Source organism: Calidris pugnax, unplaced genomic scaffold, assembly GCF_001431845.1.
Source record: "Calidris pugnax isolate Ruff unplaced genomic scaffold, ASM143184v1 scaffold14, whole genome shotgun sequence".
In the NCBI taxonomy this organism is placed as follows: domain Eukaryota; kingdom Metazoa; phylum Chordata; class Aves; order Charadriiformes; family Scolopacidae; genus Calidris; species Calidris pugnax.
The window spans coordinates 2,932,077-2,954,013 of NW_015090793.1; the positions used below are offsets into that span (position 1 = coordinate 2,932,077).

General features: G+C 39.8%; 1 protein-coding gene across 1 annotated transcript in view; it reads left to right on the top strand.

The window, feature by feature from the left end:
* The window catches only part of TBC1D14 (TBC1 domain family member 14), a gene marked incomplete at its 5' end in the record, with an annotated part of 73,526 nt that overhangs the window by 20,708 nt on the left and 30,881 nt on the right, over positions 1 to 21,937 (top strand). The window contains one exon of the mRNA XM_014966702.1: positions 7,576 to 7,696. Coding sequence (XP_014822188.1) covers positions 7,576 to 7,696 — 121 coding nt within the window. The remainder of the gene's footprint in view (positions 1 to 7,575; positions 7,697 to 21,937) is intronic.

Below are 21,937 nucleotides of genomic sequence, written 5' to 3' on the forward strand. Positions count from 1 at the left end.
TATGTGTAGCTGGTTGAGTGTAATAGTTTTAACTTGGACCCAAATATTGCTTTTGTATCAGAGTCCTGATGTGCTGAAATTTCTGTTTCTGAGAATTCTGCAGCATGAGTGTGGTAGGGCAGCTCTGTGCATCACACACAGGCACGATACTTCTTGGGTTGCTACAACCAGTCCTCACTGCCAAACGTGCAGGATTACTGTGATTTATCTTTTCGTGTCTTTGACACTTTGGTGCAGGCAGCTCTGCTTTGTTCTCCTTTGGAATGAAGGCTACCATCTATGAAAAAAAAAAGGTAAATACAGATAAGTAGTTTATCAAACCCTGCTTCTTTTTTTGAGAAACCTAAAGAGAGATTTCCAAGTTACCCTATCGCAAACTATGGAGTATCCTGTACCACTAACTTGTATTGTATTACTGTCTCCCTCAGCTGGAGAGATCTTTTTTTCAGATCTGCAGGTATCTGTTCTGTTGTAAAGGGTGTTGGTTCATGGTTCTTACTGAACACACTGGAGTGTCAGGGGTTGGAAAACTTTGTTTATAAAGTGTGACAAGGATTTATAAAACATGATTTGTCATTAGCTACCTCTTCACTAGGTAGGTCGCCTGGCTCTAGTCTGCTGGATTTGTTTATCCATAAACCAAACGTTGTTATTCCTTTACCTTGACCTTTGGCACTCTCTGTGAGATAAAATTCTGCAAACCCTGCTTTTGCACGTGATTTTGGAATCTTACTGAAAGCATAACTTTTGACTTAGCTATGGTGAAGAACCCTCATCAATAAAATACTTGGGCTTTTTTTTTTTATGATGTTTTGTTCTCTTGTTTTGGTTTGGTTTTTTGTTATCTTCCTTTTTGGTTGTGGTGGGGTTTTTTTTAAATATAAAAGTGTAGTTTGACAGAGGGGTGATCTGGGGTTGGGAGGGGAGCACGCAAGAACTAGCAATCACTTAATCTAGTGAATTATTTCTAGAAACCAGTGTTGTCTGGTCATGAGTACCAGCTGTGGGCTTTCATCTGTGAAGAGTGTAGATTTAGGGCTTCTCAGGAGATTTCTGGTAGGGCTTCGGACAGGAATTTCTTCTTAATTCCTTCAGTTCCCTAGTCATCGTGATCTCTGAGAGTCTTGTTCCTCCACTAATCAGGTAATCAAAATTGCTGTGATACAATCCGCTGCTGATATTTGAGGGTTTATTTTCTGTGCCTCTGGAAATGATTTAAGTGGCCAGAGTGTGAATTTGGAACGCCTAGAAGTGAGAATCTCCTGTTTATTGAGGGTGAGTTGTGAAGGATGTGGTTAGTAGAGAATACAAAAGGTCATTGAAGGATGAGGAAAAAACCAAGTGTTGTTACACTTTTTTCCTAAATTCCATAATGGTGTGAGAATGTTTCCTAAATAGCGTTAATTGAATTTGTACCATGCTGGGTAAGATGGCTCACAATGCAGCAAGTATTTAATAAAATTTCTCTTAATATATTTTTTGCTTAATAGGTGCTGTACAATACTTTAAAAGTCCTGTTTCAGTGTAAGTTTCTGGATGCCTTGTGGAATAATATCTGTGGAGATGTCTCTCGTGCTGTGTTTATGTGCTTGATGTATGTGTTTACCTAGATGATAGCATTAATGTCTGCTTACTGTCAAACTCTTCTATCTGAAAGTCATTGCACACTCGAGAACGGTTGCCTTTGCAAAGGCTGGGGGGCTCAGGACCTGAGTGCTCTCTCTACCTGTAGTTTAGTTATCAGGAAATTTCAGCATCTTCCTCCAGAAGCAGTTGAAATGAACTTTGACTTGCCTCTGTTCCTCTCCTGCTTCTCTAAGAATGCATGTGGTCTGATAGTCATTTGAAACTGTTTTTCAAGACTCTACCATATCTGAACCTTTGGAATTTTCTGCACTGTCTTATTTTTCATCTGTTCTACTCACGAGACTGGTCAGTCCTCCCAGTTGTTAATTCATGTGACTATTCCAATTGTTTTATCCTCTGAAAATAAAGTTCTTAATTGAAAGACTAATTAAAATTTGAATGTGAGCATGCATCTCAAGAACAGGAAAAGTTGTATGTGTGTTTAACACTCACTACAAAAATGTACTTTCGGTTGCAAATCAGTTTTGGGTAAATGCATCAATCTGTGCATGAGTTGGGTCAGTTTCTAGTTAATTCTCATTTTTGTTTCTTTGCAACAACTGTCTTTTTAAAAGCAGGGAACCCATTTATTTGCAAATATAGTCTCTACGCTAGGTCAGTGTTTAAATAGTCTACCACAGAGCAGCATATGCCATCTCGCTTCTGTTTTCCTCACAACTGTCATTCCATGCTGCATCCTGGTAGTTCACGTACTGCGATCTTTGGAACTTTGTGTAAGGAGTCATGTCAAAATAGAACATCAGAATAGTTAAAAATTATCAATATCAAATTTTCTGGAAAGCCCAAATACTCCTATCATGAAGACTCCGAAGTCCTAAGCTTTTATACCCTTATAGTTTTTTATTTCAAGCAACTGGTATATCTTGGGAGGTCAGGGGGGAAAATGCTGTGCATTGGTTGGAAGTCCATGTGTAGGCTGTGTGTGTGGGATGACCTGGTGAGAGGTGACCTCATGTAAATGTCTAACCTTGCCTGGGACAAGCCAGGGCTGAAATGTGAAGAAGTGAATACTTGAACGCTTGTGGAGCAGCACTATGAACTCATCACGTGGCAGTAGTTGCTGGCAGTTGTGTCACAGGCTTCCTGTCTTTCTAAAAAGAGAATTGGGCTGAACTAGATAAGCTTTCTGCTTCGCTGCTGATGCGGGACTGCTGAAAGCATAAGCTGGAAAAAAAGCTCTAATAGGTGCTACACAGATAAGCTTGGCTTGGTTATTTGTTACTGATGTGGTTCTAATATTTTTATTTTCTTTTGTTTATTTGATTGGTGCTTTAGCCTGACCATGACAGCACATAAAGCAACCCAAATACTGGCACATATTTACATACTGCAAATAACGCGCAGTATGTGTATATGGCAAATATTCAGTAAGTTTATCTTAGCAGTGTTTATAGAACCAAAATGAAGTATTTCTTAAGTTTTATTTAATTAAAAAAACCCCAAACTTTTCCTGACACGGTTGAACTCATCTATTAGGATTAGCTTCTTCCTTTCCCCACAAAAAAGGCAGTTGGGCAGATCAGTAGACGATAATGATGCAGTCTGTGCACGTTGAAGCAAAAGGTTGTTTGATCTCTTTCCTGTATCACAGGATGCTATGTGGGCATTATGGACATATGTGGGCATTGACTCTAGAGTTAGAATTATTTTCTCTTCTGTAATTCCTCTCCACAGCTCAGTTAAAATAGCAAGGTTACACAGCTGTTTAGTGCCAAGTTTTCTTCTTAGGCGACTGTGCAAAAGTAATTTCTGTTTGAAATGTGGTCTCAGTTTAACTTCTGTGCTTGGTTTACCTAAAATAAGCAGCTGCAGATGCTTAGTGTAAAATAGTTAACATGTTCAATGGGAAATGTAACCCATGATGCTTTAATGGCTCCCCACTAATGATACTGCAGACATGATGTATCACGTCAGATATTCCTGTTAATATCCCTGTTATAAATGAGCATGATGTGCTCTAATGGTTGCAAGGAGGATGATGAGACTGAGACAATGATCAGCATGTGATCTTTTCTTTCCAGGCATGTCAACCCTTTTTATATTCAAGATCTGAAATAAATTGTTATATCTTGAAACACTTGTAATTAAGCTTTTTTTGCCCTAGGATTTCTGAGCTTGTCTTTGGAATGAAAATCTGTTTTTTTCAAATAGAGAAATTTTGCTCCTTGTTAACCTCTGTTTTCCATTAGGTAAGATCTTCTTAAGTTACCTTTAAATTGGAAATTTTTTGGTGAATTATATTTACTCAGAAGTGAGACTGAGTACTTTTTTTTTTTTTTAACCTAGGAATTTGTAAGCATGGGAGGAAAGGAACTCCTTTTTGTGCTGTGGCAACAGAAAAATGAAAGCTTTTGATATGAATTATTTGCTCTGAGATATACATATATATATCTGTGGCAGAAATCGTTACTTCCCTCTAAGGGAGTTGCATATTGTAAGGGTCTGCTTTCAGTCCAGAAGACTCAAGTAGTGGTTTTATCAGGACTCTGTGGTGTTGTCCTGATTTATTGCAGAGCTCTGCAGAAGTCAGACCAGAGAATGTTCCATAGCACTTTTTTTTTCCCCTCAAGTTTTCTAAAATTAGGTGCAAAGGGGAGGGGCATCTCTTGTGCTCCTCCCATTCCAGCCCAACTGTCATGTGGTTTACCTTTGGCTTGTTCCAGTCTGGGGCAGATCAGGGTTTCACAATGTTGTCAGTCAAAGCAAGAGCAGGTTGTAGTTTGTGGTTCTACATCTGATTGTACTGATTTCTGACTTCTCATTACATTATACCTTTGGGGAGTTTTGAGGCTTTTTTGAGTGTGTAAATAGTGTTGGCACCAGCAAAACACCAGAACTTAGGCACAGACAGAGAGCAGGGGGTGGGGGGAAAAAGGAAAAGGAGAGAAAGTTGCTCTGTACAAAATGGGAATTGTGAATTGACCATGCCTGGTGCTTTCAGTTCAATATATTTTTTAAATTTAAAAAAAGAGAAAGTGATCTGGAAATCGCTGACACAGTGCACAGAGAGGAAGAGATGCCTGGTACCTCAGAACATACAGTGGAAATCGTGCAGACAGAGCTGAGCAAGTGCTGCACCATCTGCTAGATGATCTGTAGAACAGATTCGTTATTATGATGCTCCCTCTAAAGGGAAAACAGATAGTTAGGTAGTGGAATTGAATGAAGGCAAGTATGTGAGACTCTTCAGGTTTAGCTCATCTTACGCAGGCACTTGCAGCAGAGAGCTATTATATTTTATCATTCCAATTAATCTTTATTTTCCTCTGAGGATAAGGACCTACTGCTGCTCTTAAAATCCCTTAGAGGAGATTGGGGGGATTGCTGCATGTATATACCTGTTCTAGCAACCTCTAGTGTGGATAGATAGGGAGAGAAAATAGCTTGTTGGTCCTTTAATTTTCATGTTATTGCAGCGCTAATGAACTGTGGTGAAAGCCTTTTACTTGCAAAAGAGGATTTGAATGTGCCCAGAACTGTCACACAGGTGTGCCTCCTTGTGGGGCTCTTTCAGGTGTCCCTGATGCTAGAATTTCGTGTTTTCTCTGAAGACAGTATGTGGTATGGAATTCAGTTTACTTGCTTCTGAAGTAGAAACAACCTGACACAAAACCTATTGCAAGAACAGCCAGCCTGTATCACATCGTGTATCCTATTTACCTGCAATGGTTTTGGTGATATTATTCCTGTAAACTTTTCCTCTTTAGTCTTAGATACATTTTAGAACTTGCTTGATATTTCTCAATTTTCAATTAAGTAATTGCATATATAAGAAATGATGATGTCTGCCTCTCTTTATGTTTTATTTCCCTCATAGCTGTCTCAAATGATCCTACAAATCCATCATTTCAGGGTGTCTTACATAACTCTTATGAACTTGGGCAGGGGTAAGAAGATAATTACATGCAGAAGCCCTTCAGGGGACTAAACTCACCAACAGAATGGATTCTTTCTGTTGCCAAGGTGAAGGAATTTCTGGTGAAAAGAAAGCAATTTCAACTGAGATACAATCATAAAAACAACTTCCAAGAAGGGTCTCTTTTCCCCAACACTGCAGTTGCAGTGGTAGGAGTGTAGTCAAACTTGTTGATGAATGCTGTAATTAACTTCTAAATCTCTAGGGAGTATTACAGCTGTAATGATGTGCTACAGGAGACCTTCATAACACTGAAATGGAGTGTGCTAGTTGTAGAGACAAATCTTTGGGTTTGATCCAGTAGTTTACCTGCAGGATTATAAGTTCATGCTTTGAAAAAGAGGGGAAAATATGGCAATACGTTCCTACGTTTTTCCTGCTGTTCTTCTTTAGTGTTTTCCCTGCAGTTGTTTCCCCTACATCTTTACACTGTGTTTTATTTTATGTGGCGTGGGGGAAAGCTGTAAGGGGTTTGTAGAAGTATATTTACTGCTTAGCTTTGACATCAGTTGTTACTGACTTGTGTGATTTCTGTACCTAAATGCCTTGTTCTTATCTTTTAATATGATAATTTGTTCCTGGTTTGAGTTTCAAGGTAACTGTACCCTTGTGATATAAAAGCATGTGATCGTTTGTGTCAATACATGCATATTTAAGGATGGCAGTGCACCCTTGCCTTATAATACATTCCAGTGCACGCTGACGTTTGTGCCTTGATTTGTTTTCCTCATATTAAACACTTCTCCTGTATTCCAAGCAGTATTATCTCTGTTGGTGTATTTATGATATTGTTCATGTTAGCTGATCTGAAGCGGTCAGGAAAAACAGCTTTTTTGGGTCCAGGTCATTCTTCTTGCAGATGTGTGTTCAGCCCTTCTAGAACATGAAATTCAATATAATTTTATTTCCCAAACTGCCACACTTTATGAATAAGAAAAAATCTGTAGTTGCTGGGTCAACTCAGTGGGCATTAAGGCAGTAACAATGAGTAAGGAAAAGCAGAAAAGCAGTAATACCAGACTGGGACCATCTGTAGTATGAAGATGCTACAGCTGCCTGCTGATGGAAGTAGCAGAAATGCTCTTGTCTCAGTGGAATTATGGTTTCATTATTTTTTTTTTCTTTCAAATGAGGGAGCAAAAGCCTGTAGTCAAGTTCCCCAAAAAAACCTCACCAGAAGGCGTGTAAATAATTGAGGTAATCTGGACATATTTGAATATTTCCTGAACTAGACAGTAGGACAAAAGAAAATCTGTTATTTTAATAATCCAGACATGCCGTGGGTGTAGGGTGTCTGTTGTGCTGTTGGAGGAGCTGAGTGCTACCAAAAGCATGAAGGCTGGTCTGTACTGTATGTCCAGTTTTGGAAAAACATAGTTGTGGTGAAAAGATGCAAGTCTGGCACATTGCTCTATGATTAAAAGCTAACAATATCAATAAAAATAATTTAACTTTCAGTGACTATGTCTAGCTTATGATTGTTACGACAGTGTTTAAGGTGGTTAATTTGAGACATTTCAGAGTGACTTCAGAATTAATGTGTTTTGATAGCTGCTTTTAAGGTTATTCAGGAAAAATAATCTCTTATGAAAGCAGATCAAATACAGCAAAAGGCTACTATGTCTGCAACTTTTTTGTGATTTTTGGTAGTAGTGTGTTTTAACAGGCAGATGGAGAGTATTTGTGCAGCAGAAGATACTGTGTCTTAGTTATACTTTGAGAGACTGAGCTGGAATGATTTAGAGGGAGGCTGAAAAAGAAGGCTACTTCTAGAAAGTAATAAATGAACTTTTTTTTTTTAATCTACTAAAAATTCTTACTTAACCAAGTAAATTACCCAGTATGGTAATAATACTGCATAATGTATCAATGAGGGTGGGAAACAGTGCCAGCACAACCAAGAAGAGGACCAAGAAGAGGAATATGTGATTGGTGTACATAAGGTTAGCAAACTTTTCTTTCTGTTATAATTAATCAATCTTTTTTCTTAATGAAACCTTTTTTTTTAATAGGAATTTGTTTACCAGAAGACAAAGTGCAAGATTTGAAAAACCAAATGATGTGGGGTGGAAGTTGTTTGGAAGAGTACCTCTCAGAGAAAACTCACAGAAAGATCCAAAGAAAATACAAAAGGTACTTGTTTAATTCTTTGTTAGTGGTGAATGTAGAAGCCAGTTTAAGTTTATGGTCAGTGTATGCGACTGTGAGGTCTGTTTGTTTGATGAGTTGCATGCAATTTCTTGGACAGAATCAAGGAAGGTTCTTAATTGAAATTTTTCTTTTTACTTTTTACTGCTGTTCAAAAGGACGTGTTATACATGGTCATTACATTGAGTACTCCATGAAAACACATTTCATGTGAAAATTCAAAGTATATGAATGCATATTTGTTTTTTTATAATCAAGCTTGTTCTAGCTTTGACTAGTTTGTGGCCTTTGTGTCAGACCTATCTGTAACATACTGTTTGAAGGAAAATTGTGTTCTGCTGGGCCTTGGCTTATTTGTGCTTAAGATGTAATTAAAAATACATAATTTCAAGATAGAGTGAATGTGGTAGAGTGCCAGAAATTTGTGTTGGATGCTGGTTTCACCCATTCCTTGTTTTTCTGAAGTATTTGCTGTTTGGGGTTGAAATTTTCCATGTGTGGGCCTTGATGAAAATCTGATTACTGACTTGAAATGTTGGGGCAATATAATACAGTTAAGGATAAGTGAATGCATAAAACACAAACAACAAAGAAACACTCCTTCTCTTTGTTGCTGCTTAAATAGTTTTGACGTTGGTTTTTGTGTCCACATCTAGTGAGTCTTTTTGGCAGTAGTTAGATCCACGATTTGTCAAATTTTAGCAGCAGTTTTTGGCAGTGGGGGAGGGAGATGAAGAGGTTATACAAAAATCTTTTCAGGCCTTCCTTATTGTGCCATAAGAGAATAAAAAAAAACATGGTGAAAACCCCCTTTTCTCCTTTTCTGCATATCCCTTCTCAAGCCTTAGCATTATGGCATTGTTAAAAACATAATATTTCAGAGGACTGGTTCTACTGTCGATAAACGCAAGCCCATTGCTAGTGAATCAAATAACCTGCCTTCCTGAGGGGGAGAAACCTTGTGAAATCTAGCTATGTGGTCAGTAATTTATGAGCTGCTCTTCCAGCAAGAAGAAAGCATCCTCTTTCGATCTGTTTTGCCTCACCTGGGATTTTTGGATTGCATGTAGGCATTTTACATGTTTGGGGCTCTTGTTGCGTTTCATTTGGTTCTCACATCCTTGTCCAAACCACTGTGGGAATAGGAAGGTCTGCCTGGAGAGAGCCCGTGCAGTTGTAACTGCAAACCCAGCTGCTGTGTGTGACGTGAGAATGCTGATTAGAAGGACTGTGGAGCTGTATTCAGGGTAAGGTGCTCTGGAAGTGCAGGTGTGTCGTGTGACTGTTCCTAGCTGTAGCTCGGCTGTTCATTTCCGTGAAGTTCAGGCAGCTTTTTGAAGTTGTCGCTATGATCAACCATTCAGACTTTAGCTACAGCTTATCTTGATACAATTAACAGTTCTGACGTGTTCACCAAAAATTTTTGATGACATAATTGAAGAGGCTTAATAATTGCAGTGCACTGACACTTGGCAGTGTATTTTATTGTAGTCATTTGTTACTTGATAAGTGGGTAAGTCATTTATTAACATTTTGTGGTTGTTGCTGGTAATGAGAATATTTTTCCTTTAGATCCAAACTGTCTTTCATCATGAGTATTCAATGTTCCTAGAACACAACTTTGAATGGTTGTATTAAATTGTTAGAAAAAAGCACCTATTAAAGAATTAGGTGATATGGCATCCTACCATTACTGAGTTCCTGGAAAGATTGCAAGTCTGAAACAATTGTCTCCAGTCCTCTTGATAACAATAACTAATCTTTCCTAATTTATTTAGTGCTTTCCTGAAGTTATTTTTGATGTGTAGAATTTCTGAGACACAGGTAATGCTATAAATAACTAACCCAGCCTCACCAGCTCCCAAAAGCACACCTCAGGTTTAGGTTACCCCTCACCAGTTGCTTTGTCAATGACAAAGTAGCACTTGTGTTGCCAAGGTTTTTGTCTATTTAGAGAGATGCTTTTAGCCCTTTGATTTGTGTCTGAAGAATCTGCATATGTGTAAGTGGAGGAGGTGACAGCATATGGCACCTGGATGATGCCTGTTGGCCAAGGCCAGTTCCTTCTTTCTGGAAGGAAGTGTACTAGACCAGAAGCATAAACACTCTGGGTCTGTACCTTGAGGTATGTATTTTATTTCCAAAGCCAGAAGAATAGATGCTTGAATGATCCTTATGTATTGAAGAATTTGGAGGTTTGGAATGAAATGTGAGAGTTGGGGAAGAAGGTGGCGGTGATCAAGGTAGTGTCCTAGTAAATTACTTCAGTGTCTGCACTTTCTTCTGTGAGGAGTCAAGCAAGATGCCTAAACTGTTTCATTTATAGGTGACTGTTAATTGTCTGCACTTCATGTGTGCTTTACTTGAAGTTGGGCTTGTTTTTTGTTTTTTCTTTAATTTATTTTTCTTTCCAGATATGAAGTAATGGGTCCTTCTTTAAAGCACAGTTGGTGACTGTTTTGGAGCTTGAGACTCCATTTCTTCTTGGTCACCAGTGTTTCATGACTTGACTGCCACACTGTTTTATGCAAAGAGATGTGGAAAACATTGTGGAACACTCTTACGTGGACTCGTCAGTATGGGAGCTGGGTCTTGAGGACTGTGCAGGGACCTGTGAGGCCCTGAGCAATGTTGGCAACATCATGATTGTTAATTGAACTCTGTTAGCTCTACGTATTGAGTGAAGTGTGTAGAGCACACAGTCCGAGTGGAAAATGCCACCTTGACAGAAGGGACTAATTCAAATTCAAAATCTAAGTATTCTTTTAGCATAGCGTGGTGTGTAGCTTCCTATACAGTTAAAGAAAACCAAACTGGAGGGAGAATAGGGAGAATCATTTTTTCTGACATCATGAGAAATCAGCAGGGGTTTGAACTCTGCTGACTGTTCAACGTAGTGATTTGTAGCAGCAGTCACCTGTCACTCCATACCATGAATTTCTGATTATATTACACAACTGGGCTTATGCAAACTGAGCATAGTTAGATGTTGCCATGTGCTGCTGGTCACAGTTATCATGGGTATTGCTTCCTTCCCGTAGTAGACTTTATTCCTTGCTTCCTTCCCGTAGTAGACTTTATTCCTTCCGTCTTCTGTATGTGTGGGGTTATCTGACTTCATTCATAGGATTCAGGGCTCTGGCAGACTTATTTCTACTCTTCTGCGCTGCTGAGATGAGGAACAAAAGAACTATGCAGTAGTGTGCTTTTGTAACTAACTTTTCATTACTCTGCCTCTAGAGTATTCACCTGGGTTTGTTCTGAAGAGATGCTTAGTGCCCTGTTAAAGGGTTTCATGCCCTTTTGCTGGTGGCAGAAAACTGTCAGGCTTCTTACAGGCTGTTACTTGAGATGCCTCAAGTTTGGGAAAGGGTGGAGGCTGTAGACTGTGCCTTCCTCTTGAGCTTGGCCTTGTCCCTCCTGTCCCAGTTCCTGCCTCTGGTGCTGGTACTTGAAACAGCGGTTGTTTATTGAGCTAGAGCTTTTCCATTGTCTGGCTGCTTGAGCTTGACTTAACTGATTCTTTTAAAGGGGAAAAAAAATCAAACTCATTCATACCATGGAGTCCTGATCTTCCTACAAATTGTCTGTTCACAGTGATGTTATTGTCTATGTGGTAAAATACTCATTAGCCTATTTTAGGGGGGCTCATTTTAGGTGGCTCAATCTGCCTAGCTACATAGATTCTTGATTACTGTTTCTATTAGCAAAATTTTGATCTGAGTTAATTCTGAAAGGCAATTTAAAAGAAAGGTGATAAATTCTTCAATGTGATTTTTACCTGATTGTGGTTTCCTATCTTAGAAAAAAAAATATATATATTCCAGTTGCATGTAACTTTTTAGATTTGGATTGTCTAAGATGCCAGAAAATAGCCTGACCATAGCTGTAGCTATGGTTATCAATTTCTGTTTGCATGTACTGTCACGTTTCACTTACCTGGGGAAGTCCATCTGATCGTACCCGCTTGGTATGAAGCTCTTTGTGCACAGGAGCTAAGGTGGCTGAGCCACCAAGCAACGTGTCTCAAGTCACCTTCTTTTGCTTCTGGGCAGACATCAAAGAAATCCTTTGTGCCAGGCCACTAATTAGAGCCCTGTAACTATCCTATTAATTTGGCTGTAGACTCCTATAGTGACTTCATTGGTATGTTCATGGTTCCATCTTTTTTTTGTGTGTTTTTTCCGGAGTGAGATGAACAAAGTTAACTGCAAACTTAGTCTTCTGAAAGATAAGGATGTTTGTGTACACATTTTTTTTTATTTATATGAAGGGAATAATCTTTAAATACATTCATATTGTGCATTGTTCTGGTAGTTTCCTCATAATAATATCATCTGGGACTGAAAAACATTTGCAAGAAATAATGAAATTGTATGGTGTATGTTTATATCAAGCAGGGCTGGGGGGGAGCAGTTGAGCTGTGAAGTGACTAAAGATTGTTCTTAGAAATACCACTTTTTACTTCCTTCTGGCCTGCTACTTCATAAATAAACAATGGAAACTCCAGATCCTCAAACATCCGTTGCTGTTCACAAGTTGCATGTTATTACACCACAGCTGACAAAGTACCTATACAACTGAGGTCAGACACAATTTTTAAGAAGCAGTAGAGTTTTTTTCTGTCAGAAGAATGGATAGACAGGTTTTTGATCACATAAGCCTCTTCTCAAGTTCTATAAAAACTTCTAACAGCACTCACTTGTTCAACTGGTATATGTAAGACATAGCATCATAGTCTATTTTAACAATGTGGGAATTAAAGTCACTCCAGCTAAGTTGGGGTTTGGCCTACTTTTACCAGTGACAGTATACATAAGTATTTATTTTTCCATAAAGTTTTGGCATAGGCTGAGGTTGAATTGCTTTGCATCATCACCAAGAGGCTTTATATGCAGCTTTTATCCAGTGAAATGTTTTAAAGCTTAAAAGTTGTCAGAACAAGTAATCTCATCGGAGAAGCTGGAAGTACATGTACAATGGAGGTTTGCATGATTCATTTCTAGTATCAATTATCTTTAGGAATCCTGCTTGAGCAGAACTGGTTGTGTCAGTTGCTTTTGTAATTGATGTGTGAAAATGCACTGAAAGTCAGATGACAGTACTTTGCTGAGAGTAACAACCGAGGTTAGATTCTCTTCCCTTCCAGCAGATTGGAGAGCTGAGCTAGGCTTTGCAGCCGCTGGCTCTTTCAGGAACACTTTTCAGGCTGAGCAGGAACAACAGATGTAAATGCCATATCTTTGTACCTTCTTTCCCCCACTCCCCCAATGGTTTTGTAGGTGAATGCTCTTGAAAAAGAAATTCCGTAAAAAATTCAAGAAGAGAGAACATTGTTCTCAGCTTATCATTTGGTTGTCTCCTCTCATGTGACCAGTTTTCACAGAACTTGTTTGCAACTGGCCAGTCAAGATCTTGTGTATTAAGAGAAAAATGCATATAGAGGAAAGTTAGATTTTTAGCTATATTGTAGACACACGTTACAGCTGTCTTACCCAAAGGAGCAGCTTTAATGAAATTACTTTTTTCTATAGTGCATATCTCTTCTTCTTTTTCTGTAATATGAAAATCCATTTTTTTAATCCATGTGTATTTTTTCCCTCCAATTATGCTGTGACCCTATGAAGACTGTTCAGTTTAACTATATGAATTCCAGTAAGAGCTCAATGAAATTCATTCTGAGTTTCAATACCAGTAAAATTCAGCATATGTAACACTTGAGGGCTTTCAATAACAATCTTTAATCATAAATTCAGGCCTAAATATTTGATGATGTCATTTGCTGTCATTCCATATCAGAATATTTAGAATTTCTAATGGCAATTCCTTAATAATAAAAGGTAGCTATGATTTTTAACCTAGCGATTGTCATCTTCCCATACTTACAATGATTTCTGTTCTGAAACCCACAAGTGCGCTCTATTGGTGGGGGTGGGGAGACTTTTTTTCTTTCATTTTTTTTTTTTTCCTCCTCCATAAAGATAAGGTTTCACATAAATGAATTGCAGGGGAGTTGGGTTCCAGCCATGAAGCCACCAGTGATGAAAACAGTCTGCCCACCTTAGATGCAGTAGAAAACTCCAAGGGTTTATGTGCAGCTGTGGACAACAGGTTTGTGTGTGTGAGGCCCCAAGAGCACATCACAGGTGTGGAGTGGCAGCAGAAGAACTTAATTTTCAGTGTACTTTGCTTGTTCTGCCCTTGACATGACAGCAAAGTCATTTAAGTCAGATTGCTCAGCCTTGATCACATTAACGCAATATTCCTTCTATCGTACAAGCTGCCAGCAGTATGTTCCCACACCCTCCTACCAAATTGTTTTGATTCCCCCCCCCCCCCCCCCCTTTCAAGGAAAGGGGGGAAGGAAAAGTGTAATTCTTTTCTGGTACCAATGATAAAATTTCCTAACTAGGCTGTCTTCAGCTGGAGACACAACAGGCTTTGTTTTATGAGTGATGCACTAACAGGAAATTAATCAATGTGATTTTCCAGTTGGTTTTCTGTAATAATTAGATCATGACTATATGTGGGATCAACATTCTAGTCAATTAAAATCAATTGTACTTAAGAGGCTTACTCAGCAGCAATGATACAGTGAAAATGAGCTCTCGAAACATGGCTTGGCTGATAAGTTACGCTTTTTCATGGGTTGACTAGTTAAGCTTATAACAGTACTTGAGGAAGAACCTTTGCAAGTTGATTTGGGTCAGTTTTCAAGTCGATCTGCACTTGATTTTTTTCCCTTTTTTTAAAAAAGCTATAATCCTTGTTGATTAATAAAATCACTTAAAGCCTATTTTCCTGTTTTTGTGGCTTGGACCAACTAGGTGAAAAAGAGTTGCAGAGCAACAGCACCCAGCAAGAAATACTGGCAGAGATTATTACAACCCATGCTTTAGGCAGACAGTGGTAAGAGCTGCTCTTGAGAGCAGTGTGTTTCATCCAGGAAAAAAAAGAAAATATCCAGAGAACAGACTGCTGATGTGTGGAGGTTCTCGTGGAGCTCCATGTGCAGGAGCGTTCCAGATGGAAGCTGTGCAGCGTGGCCAGCTGCCACCCTGCCTTCCGCTTCCTCTTGCCCTCTGCTGATGGGTGGCAGTTGTCTAAAAATACTGAGCTTTTCTAAGTGTTTGTCTTAACCACGCTTTGGGCTGCATTCAGATGGATGAGCCAGGGCCTTTCGAAGAGGAAGTGGTTCGTTCAAGCTGGTTGCAGCTCTAGCTCCTGCCTGAATCAGCAATTTTGGATAAAGCATTGTCTTCTGTTCATACGGAATTTGGGTGGATTATTTGATAAATTATTGTGACTAATGGCTATAGCCGTTATAGGGTGGGTGTTTGCATATAGACTTCATTCACACTTCAAAGTGTTCGAGGCTATAATCTGTGTAGTGCGTTTTTTTTTTTTTTCTGTTGTGCAGTAGAACTCCGAGGGTGTAAATGATTCACTTCCCTTATTCTCCTCGGGGTTCATTTCTACTTGTCAGCCTTCAAAAAGGCAGGATTTAGATCTGTCACAGTGTATCTGAGTTCCTCTTTTTTGTTAAGAGCAAAGAAACAAAAGTGCAGTTGCAGTGCAAGAAGGCATAGTTACTAACTAAAACTAACCTATGTTTATTCTTGTTGCAATCTGTAGAAATAAAGGTTTAACTGTAATTTTCCCACTTAAAAATTATAACCCAAAACTCGCAAGTTTCCTTGAAGCACTGCTATTTCATGTCTTTCCTTCTGATCCAATTATAGATATTTTTATTTTATTGTAATCATATATAAAGGGCACCTAATTTATGCAAAAGTAAATAAGAAAGTAAAGAAAGGAAACATGTTTTGTCCCTGAGGAAGTCCTAAAATATATTATTTGTTCTCCAACAAGAAGAAATGTATTAAATAGATTATTCAGCAATTTCAGTAGGCTGTAGTACTCTAAAGAATACATTGCCCTTGCCCTGACTTGAAAATTACCTGCCTCAAACAAATATACTATCATATTTAAACAGCTAAAGCAAGAGTAATAGCTTCCATCCCCAGTAAATGAAAGGGTAATCGAATACTGCGGCAGGAGGATTGTTCCTGAGTATTTTAATAATAAAAGAATGTAATGTGACCCACCCAAGTATCATAATCCAGCAAAGAGTGTAGCTCCCGGAGTGCTGCTTTTGATGCTCTTGGAACTTCTTCCCTTAGATTATGAACATGTGAAAGCACAGAATATGTTACAAGCATTAGGTTAATAGAAAATAATAGGCTTTGAGTAGAAGTTTTAACAGGTATGACAAGCTCTAAAGTGGTTTTTGAAAGGAAGTGGGAGAGTTCACCCTCCCGGCTTTGCCAATTTTAAAGCTTTTATTTTAATCACTCTCTAAAACTCCTCATATATTGTCAAAAGCTGGAGGGACCCTAAATAGGTGTAAAAGGCAGTGTTTAAGAGGAGGAATCTCCTTTCTGGTATAAAGATACTACAAAGATAGAAGTATGAGCATTTTATACTTGTTGTTGCAGTAAAAATGTCAGCTGCTCATCTCTACTGAAGGGTCTGTTTCAATGCTAGTGATGTGTTTTAGGGGGAAATGCAGTAAGTTTAAAGTTGTCCAGTGAGATCCTAAAGGTATTCTGTCTTAATTGAAGCTGTCCCTTTGTAGCCCAAGTTGATGCTTAGCATTAGATGAAATATAAATTCACATGGCACAAAATCATTTTTAAATGCAGGAAGCCACAAATTCATGGAAAAATGCTTGACTTTTGAGGATGAAGTACACAGCTTTTCCTACCTCCAAAATGTCAAAGCCAGAGAAGACAGCTTTTCAGAAGACCTGATGCATTGGTGGAAGTTTATTTCTGTTTGCTGTTAAATGAGAATCCAACACGTAGCCAGCTTTTGTGTGTCTGACAGTGCTTATAGGGAGATACTCAAGCACCTACAACTTTGTGTAGCCAGTGAGTTTTTTTCAGTGTAGTAACTTTCCACTGTGCATACTGATAAGCAACACATGAGAGGCTTTTGGATTTTTTTCTTCTCCCTGTGGGTTTTGGAATAAAAATAAAAGTCTGTAGAGGGTGAGCCCGGAAATACTGGCGTATACTTCTGTGTGTTGCATCGCACAAACAATTGGCAAAACGTTACTGTGAAGCAAAGCTGGAGATAAATCCCTAAAGGCAGGTGTAATAGCCTCTAAATAATTGTAGTGGAACTGCCTATCCTGAGAGGAGACTAGAACTTGCATTGCTAAAATGTAAAATTAATTGAGAAAGCTTTGCTAGCTTCAGTATGTTCATTTTGGGTTAAACAGAAGCAGGCTCCCCAGAAACCCGACCCAAAGGTTTTCTTAGTCTGTCTTCCAGTTTACACATCTTGAACTTCATCTAAAATTAAAGAAGTGGGGGAGGTGAAGGTTTTGAAAGGCTAACTCTTACTGTGCTCACTGGCAACAACAAAGAAAGCTGGTGTTCTTTGGCTCTGCAAAATGAATGAAGTTACTGTATGCGCGTTACTGGAAATCCTGAGGAGCCAGATGTAAGGATTTTAAGAAAGCCAGACTGGTATTTTTTCCTTAAGTGTCTTCCTGAAGAAAGTCTGGGAAAATATTTCTTCAAATTCTATGTTCTCTTCCCTTTCTCTCTCTCTCTCTGAGGAGACTTGATCTCATTTTTCGACGTGATTTTATTACACATTTTTTGTGCCTGTTAGCAATTTCCACATAAAATTTTTTTGTTCTATTGCAAAGTTGTCTGTTTAACATGACAAAGTTCAGTGGGAACAATTTCATGAATATTAAAGCCTGGAAATAGTAATTGTCTTAAGCTAGACTATGAAAGTATGTTGCTTTCTTTCATATAGTTTATTTATATTTGTGTACAATCTCTTCTCAAGACCAACGCTTAAGTTGTAAAGATTATATTCAGGAAAATGTAAATGTTGATACAGTTTTTTGTAAAATTAACCACAGAATGCGCAAGAACCTGCCACTCCAAACAGATAGTGAGAGATAATATGAAGCACAGCATCACTATGAGTATAAAAGAAGCCTTTATTAGACATGTAAGAAATTGGCACCAGTAATTGCTTCAAGTGTAATTTCTGGGATCAGAGAAGCAAACATGGATGTAGAAGACCACTCAAAAAGGCTTTAGTGCAATAGGCTTTGCCTTTTCTATTATTTCTCAGGGCAGACAAGTATCAAAATTTAGAAGTTCAGAGACCCTTAGAGATGCACAAATTTTGATGAGGAAGCAGAACAAATTTCAAAAGGGGGGTAAAGTGGAATATAGTTAAAAGTATCAAATGAAGTACCTTTTCTCACACTAGTTTGGTGTGTGTACTGAAGTCAAGTAGCTAAACACAAGCCTGCACATCAGCTCTTGGCAACCAAAATAGTCGCTGTGTGCTGTGGTGGGTATCTGAGCAGCATAATAATATGAGTTGTCATGCATTGCAAAGTAGATGGCATTCCTGGGTGGCTTTTACGCTGTGTTGAAGATTGCAAGTATTTGAGGTCATATTTGTAACTGATTTGAGAACGTGCAAGTTAAAGTACCGTATTCTTGTGACTCCTTTCCTGTATCCCAGAGTTAACCTGGTGCTTTGCCCATTTTGGAACGTTGGCAGTGTGAAGCTGGTGTGGCGTGGAGAGTCCTTTCAATTCTGTCTCGCTCAGAGTGAGGGGGACAGTTCTGACAGGCTCTCCTGCCAGGCTGAAGAGCGTGTTATTTGAGACTAGATAGGAAAGATAAGGTTTTCTTCTGCAACATCAGCACTAATGTGCAATGTCAGAGGAGAAAGTGGCTGAGAGAGCGTTTGGAAGGGTATGGGGCTGAGGCTACAGAGAATTGAGGCAGAGAGGTCATTGAGTGGACATATAGTTTATGTAAAATTATGTTTTTACACGAAGTCCATGTCTAGTGTAATCCCTGTCCCTGGAAGTGACATTTAAGGAAAACACTGAAAGCAGGTGTTTGTAGTATTTTATTCTGGCAGATGTTCATTAAAAAAAAAAAGTAAAATAACCATTTAGTTTGTATTCTCTTGCTCAAGCACTTACCAGATGCTTGTCCTGCTGGAAGCCTTTCTTGTAGATGTTTCCACTTGTTTGATACTGTAGTCTGTGAGATAGCATCAGCATATAGGGAAACTGTGCACACGTTTGTATGTGCAGATAAAATTACATCCTTTTCAGTATTCTAAGTAGTAGGGTAGGGGTTTTTTTGTTACCCTGACTCTCATTGGAGTCACTTGTAAGAATATGCTGCACAATCTGCTTACAGATCTCACACTTGACATTAAAAAGCTGTTCTTAAGGCACATGGTTCATAGGTGTACTTTGTCTCGGAGTACTTCAAATATAGGGAACTATTCTAGGTTCCTCTGGGATCTTTTTTGATAGATTTTGTGTGTTGTTTTGGGTTTTTTTGTGGTTTTTGTTTTTTTTTTTTTTTTTTTTTTTTTTTTTTAATGGCGTTACCCTATATGAACCAAAAAGCACTTTAATTATTTACATATATCACAAATGAAATGTGAACCCTGGGGTGAGCGGAGAACCATCTGATATGTAGCACATTGCATGACTAGAGGTGACAAACTCCAAAACAGCAAACTATTATTCTTTCTTGGAAGACCTAGCTTGGCCTTATCTACACTTAGGTTTTAAACGTTCCTCAATTTGATGGTTCCATTGCTCAAAATACGATGCTCTAAAAATACATATATGTAAAAATTGTTAAAATAGTCCAGAGGCTGGAGCATGGGGCTGTGAAGAAGAGTGTGTGGCTTCTAGTTCGCTTTTCACTGTTAAGCTTTTGGAAGAGGGAGCTTTTCAGGGGAAGAGGGGGAAATTTCAGAGCATTTGAAGCGATGCTTAAAAATAGGTAGTGCGAGGTTTTCCTCATGTGAACTGGCCCTAATCTCTTCCCCTTACATTGCTTAAGCATTCTTAATCTGTTGAGTATGGAACAGGAGAATACTGTGGTACTAAATATGAGAAGGATGTCCTGGTAGAAGATAAAACTTCACGCACGTACCATTACTTCATTCAAGTTCTGTCATCACATTGCTGTCTTCTGCTCTGGTATCCTTTCTGTAATGTAAGAGGATTAACTATATATACAGATGGGCAAAGCCAATAGGGCTGATGGTTCTTGAACCATGAATTAATTGTAGAACTTGCCAGATCACCATCAAAGCATGCAGGTTGAGTGTGCAACTCAGATTTCTGAGGTTGTCAGATCAGTAATAATTAATTGCATTTCAGGATAGTTCTGTGCTGGTTTTGGAGTTATATAAAAAGCCGTAACATATATCCCTTAAGGAGGAGTTTGAGAGTTCAGTGTTCGAGCTCAGCAGTTTATATTCTCTTTCTGTTAAGTTTTGAAGGATATTCTCATAATCTGATCTTTGCCAGTCTCTTTAAGTTCTCTGATTACTATAGTTGTACTATATATGTAAGAGCCTCCATTAAAATTACTTTTTTTATGGCTTGGAGCCGTATCAGGAATCAAGGCGTAGTTTTCTGACCCGAAAAGATCATCACAAGTTTCATGATCTGCTGGTTTCAATTAAGCTTCCGAAAGAAACGGTTCTGCTGCTGGCTCCTTTTCCTTCCACATTTCCATTGCCCCACAGCAGACATTACTGCAGGAGCCAAACTAATCCAATACAACAAAAGGTTAGTTTTTAGCCGTCTCACTTCTCCAATTTAGTGTATTGTACAGTCACACGATTGCTTATGGTGACACAAAAAACCAGTGAGGGGCCAGAAGGGCAGGGGAGGGCAGTGAAGTGCTGGGTGTGCACCAGCTTAAATTTCTCTGGTAAACCACTGTATAAATAAAAGGCAAGAGATGGCAGATGGACAGAGGGACGTGCAGTAGAGAGCTGTAAAGCAACAGAAGGGAACACCAAAGCATTACTTAGGGAGCAGTCAGACTCAAAACCCAGGGAAACAACAGTTTTCTGTTTGCTTGTGCAATCCTTGTCCAGTTCCTGTCTTGTGTGCTGAGTGAGGTGGGAATTCCAGTGGAAAAAATACCGTGTAATTAAAGCTCACGCATGACTTGCTTGAGTAGCATCAGGTACTTTTATAATTGTGGCAGCCTAAAAACAGTGACTGCTACTGAGCCATCTGCCTACGGTGTGGCTGGCTGTGGGGTAACTTATGGAGCCTGCTTGGCTTCTCACCCAGGAAGTACCTTCCCGTGTCACCGGGCATCGCTCTCTCCACGTCAGTGTTTTGCAGGATCCATCGTTAATTGAGCTCCTCTTTTTGTGAATCCACAAATGGCTGTTTCCAATGTCCAGGAGGGCTGTGGTATCGTTCTGGTTTCACACAGACTTCCCACAGGAATACTGTTGTTCACCTAAGGTTGCTCTCCCTCGTGATCTGAAGCTTTTTCTGTGTTAATAGCTATAATTTTACTACTTTTTTTTTTAATGTGTGTGATAATTTATTGCTTCGGATAGCTTATGAGACAAAGCATTGGCAGCTGTAGGGCTTTTCGTGAGCCGCGTTGGGTGGCCATGGTGGTAAATGTTAGTGCTCTGACACCAGATGCTTGGGTGGCAGATGCCTGTGATTAATTGGTGGTGGCAGGAATGAAGCTGAGAGACTTTTAAACGGGGCGCTGTGCCTCATTTGGCGTATTGTATTAACGCTGCATCTGTCAATTAGAGAAGTCACAGGTTGAACACAGTAGCTGAGATAACAGCGATTTTGAGGAAAATAAAACTATCTCGGCTTTTGCAAAGCCACCTCTTGAAAGCGGGACAGCTCAGAGCCTTGGGCTGGCTTCCAGCCGGTCCTTGCCGCGTGTTCAGTGCCTGGGGACCAAGCCAGGCTGGGTCCCCGGGACCGAGGGGAGTCCCCCGGTCACCGGTACAGCCAGCTAAAAACTAATCCCCGGTACAGCGCTGAGGAGAGCGGAGCGGAGCCGGCGGCCGCAGATGGATAAACAGCAGGGTCACAGGCGGGTCCCCACGGGGGGGAGTCTCCCCTGGGTTAGAGAAGGGAGCTCTTGGGACGCGGGTCCATCTCGGACCGAGATCCGAACCGGGTGGGAAGAGCCGCCTCCCCGGGGCCTGAGGCCGCCTCTCCGCCGGCGCCGCGCGTGCTCAGGCAGCGCTGTCGAGCCGGAGCGAAGCGATGTGCTCCGCGGTCGATTAGCGGGGCTGGCGGGGCGGGGCGGAGGGCGGCCCGGGCTGGGTTGGGCAGGGCCGGGGCGGGCCGGGCCGGAGCGGGCG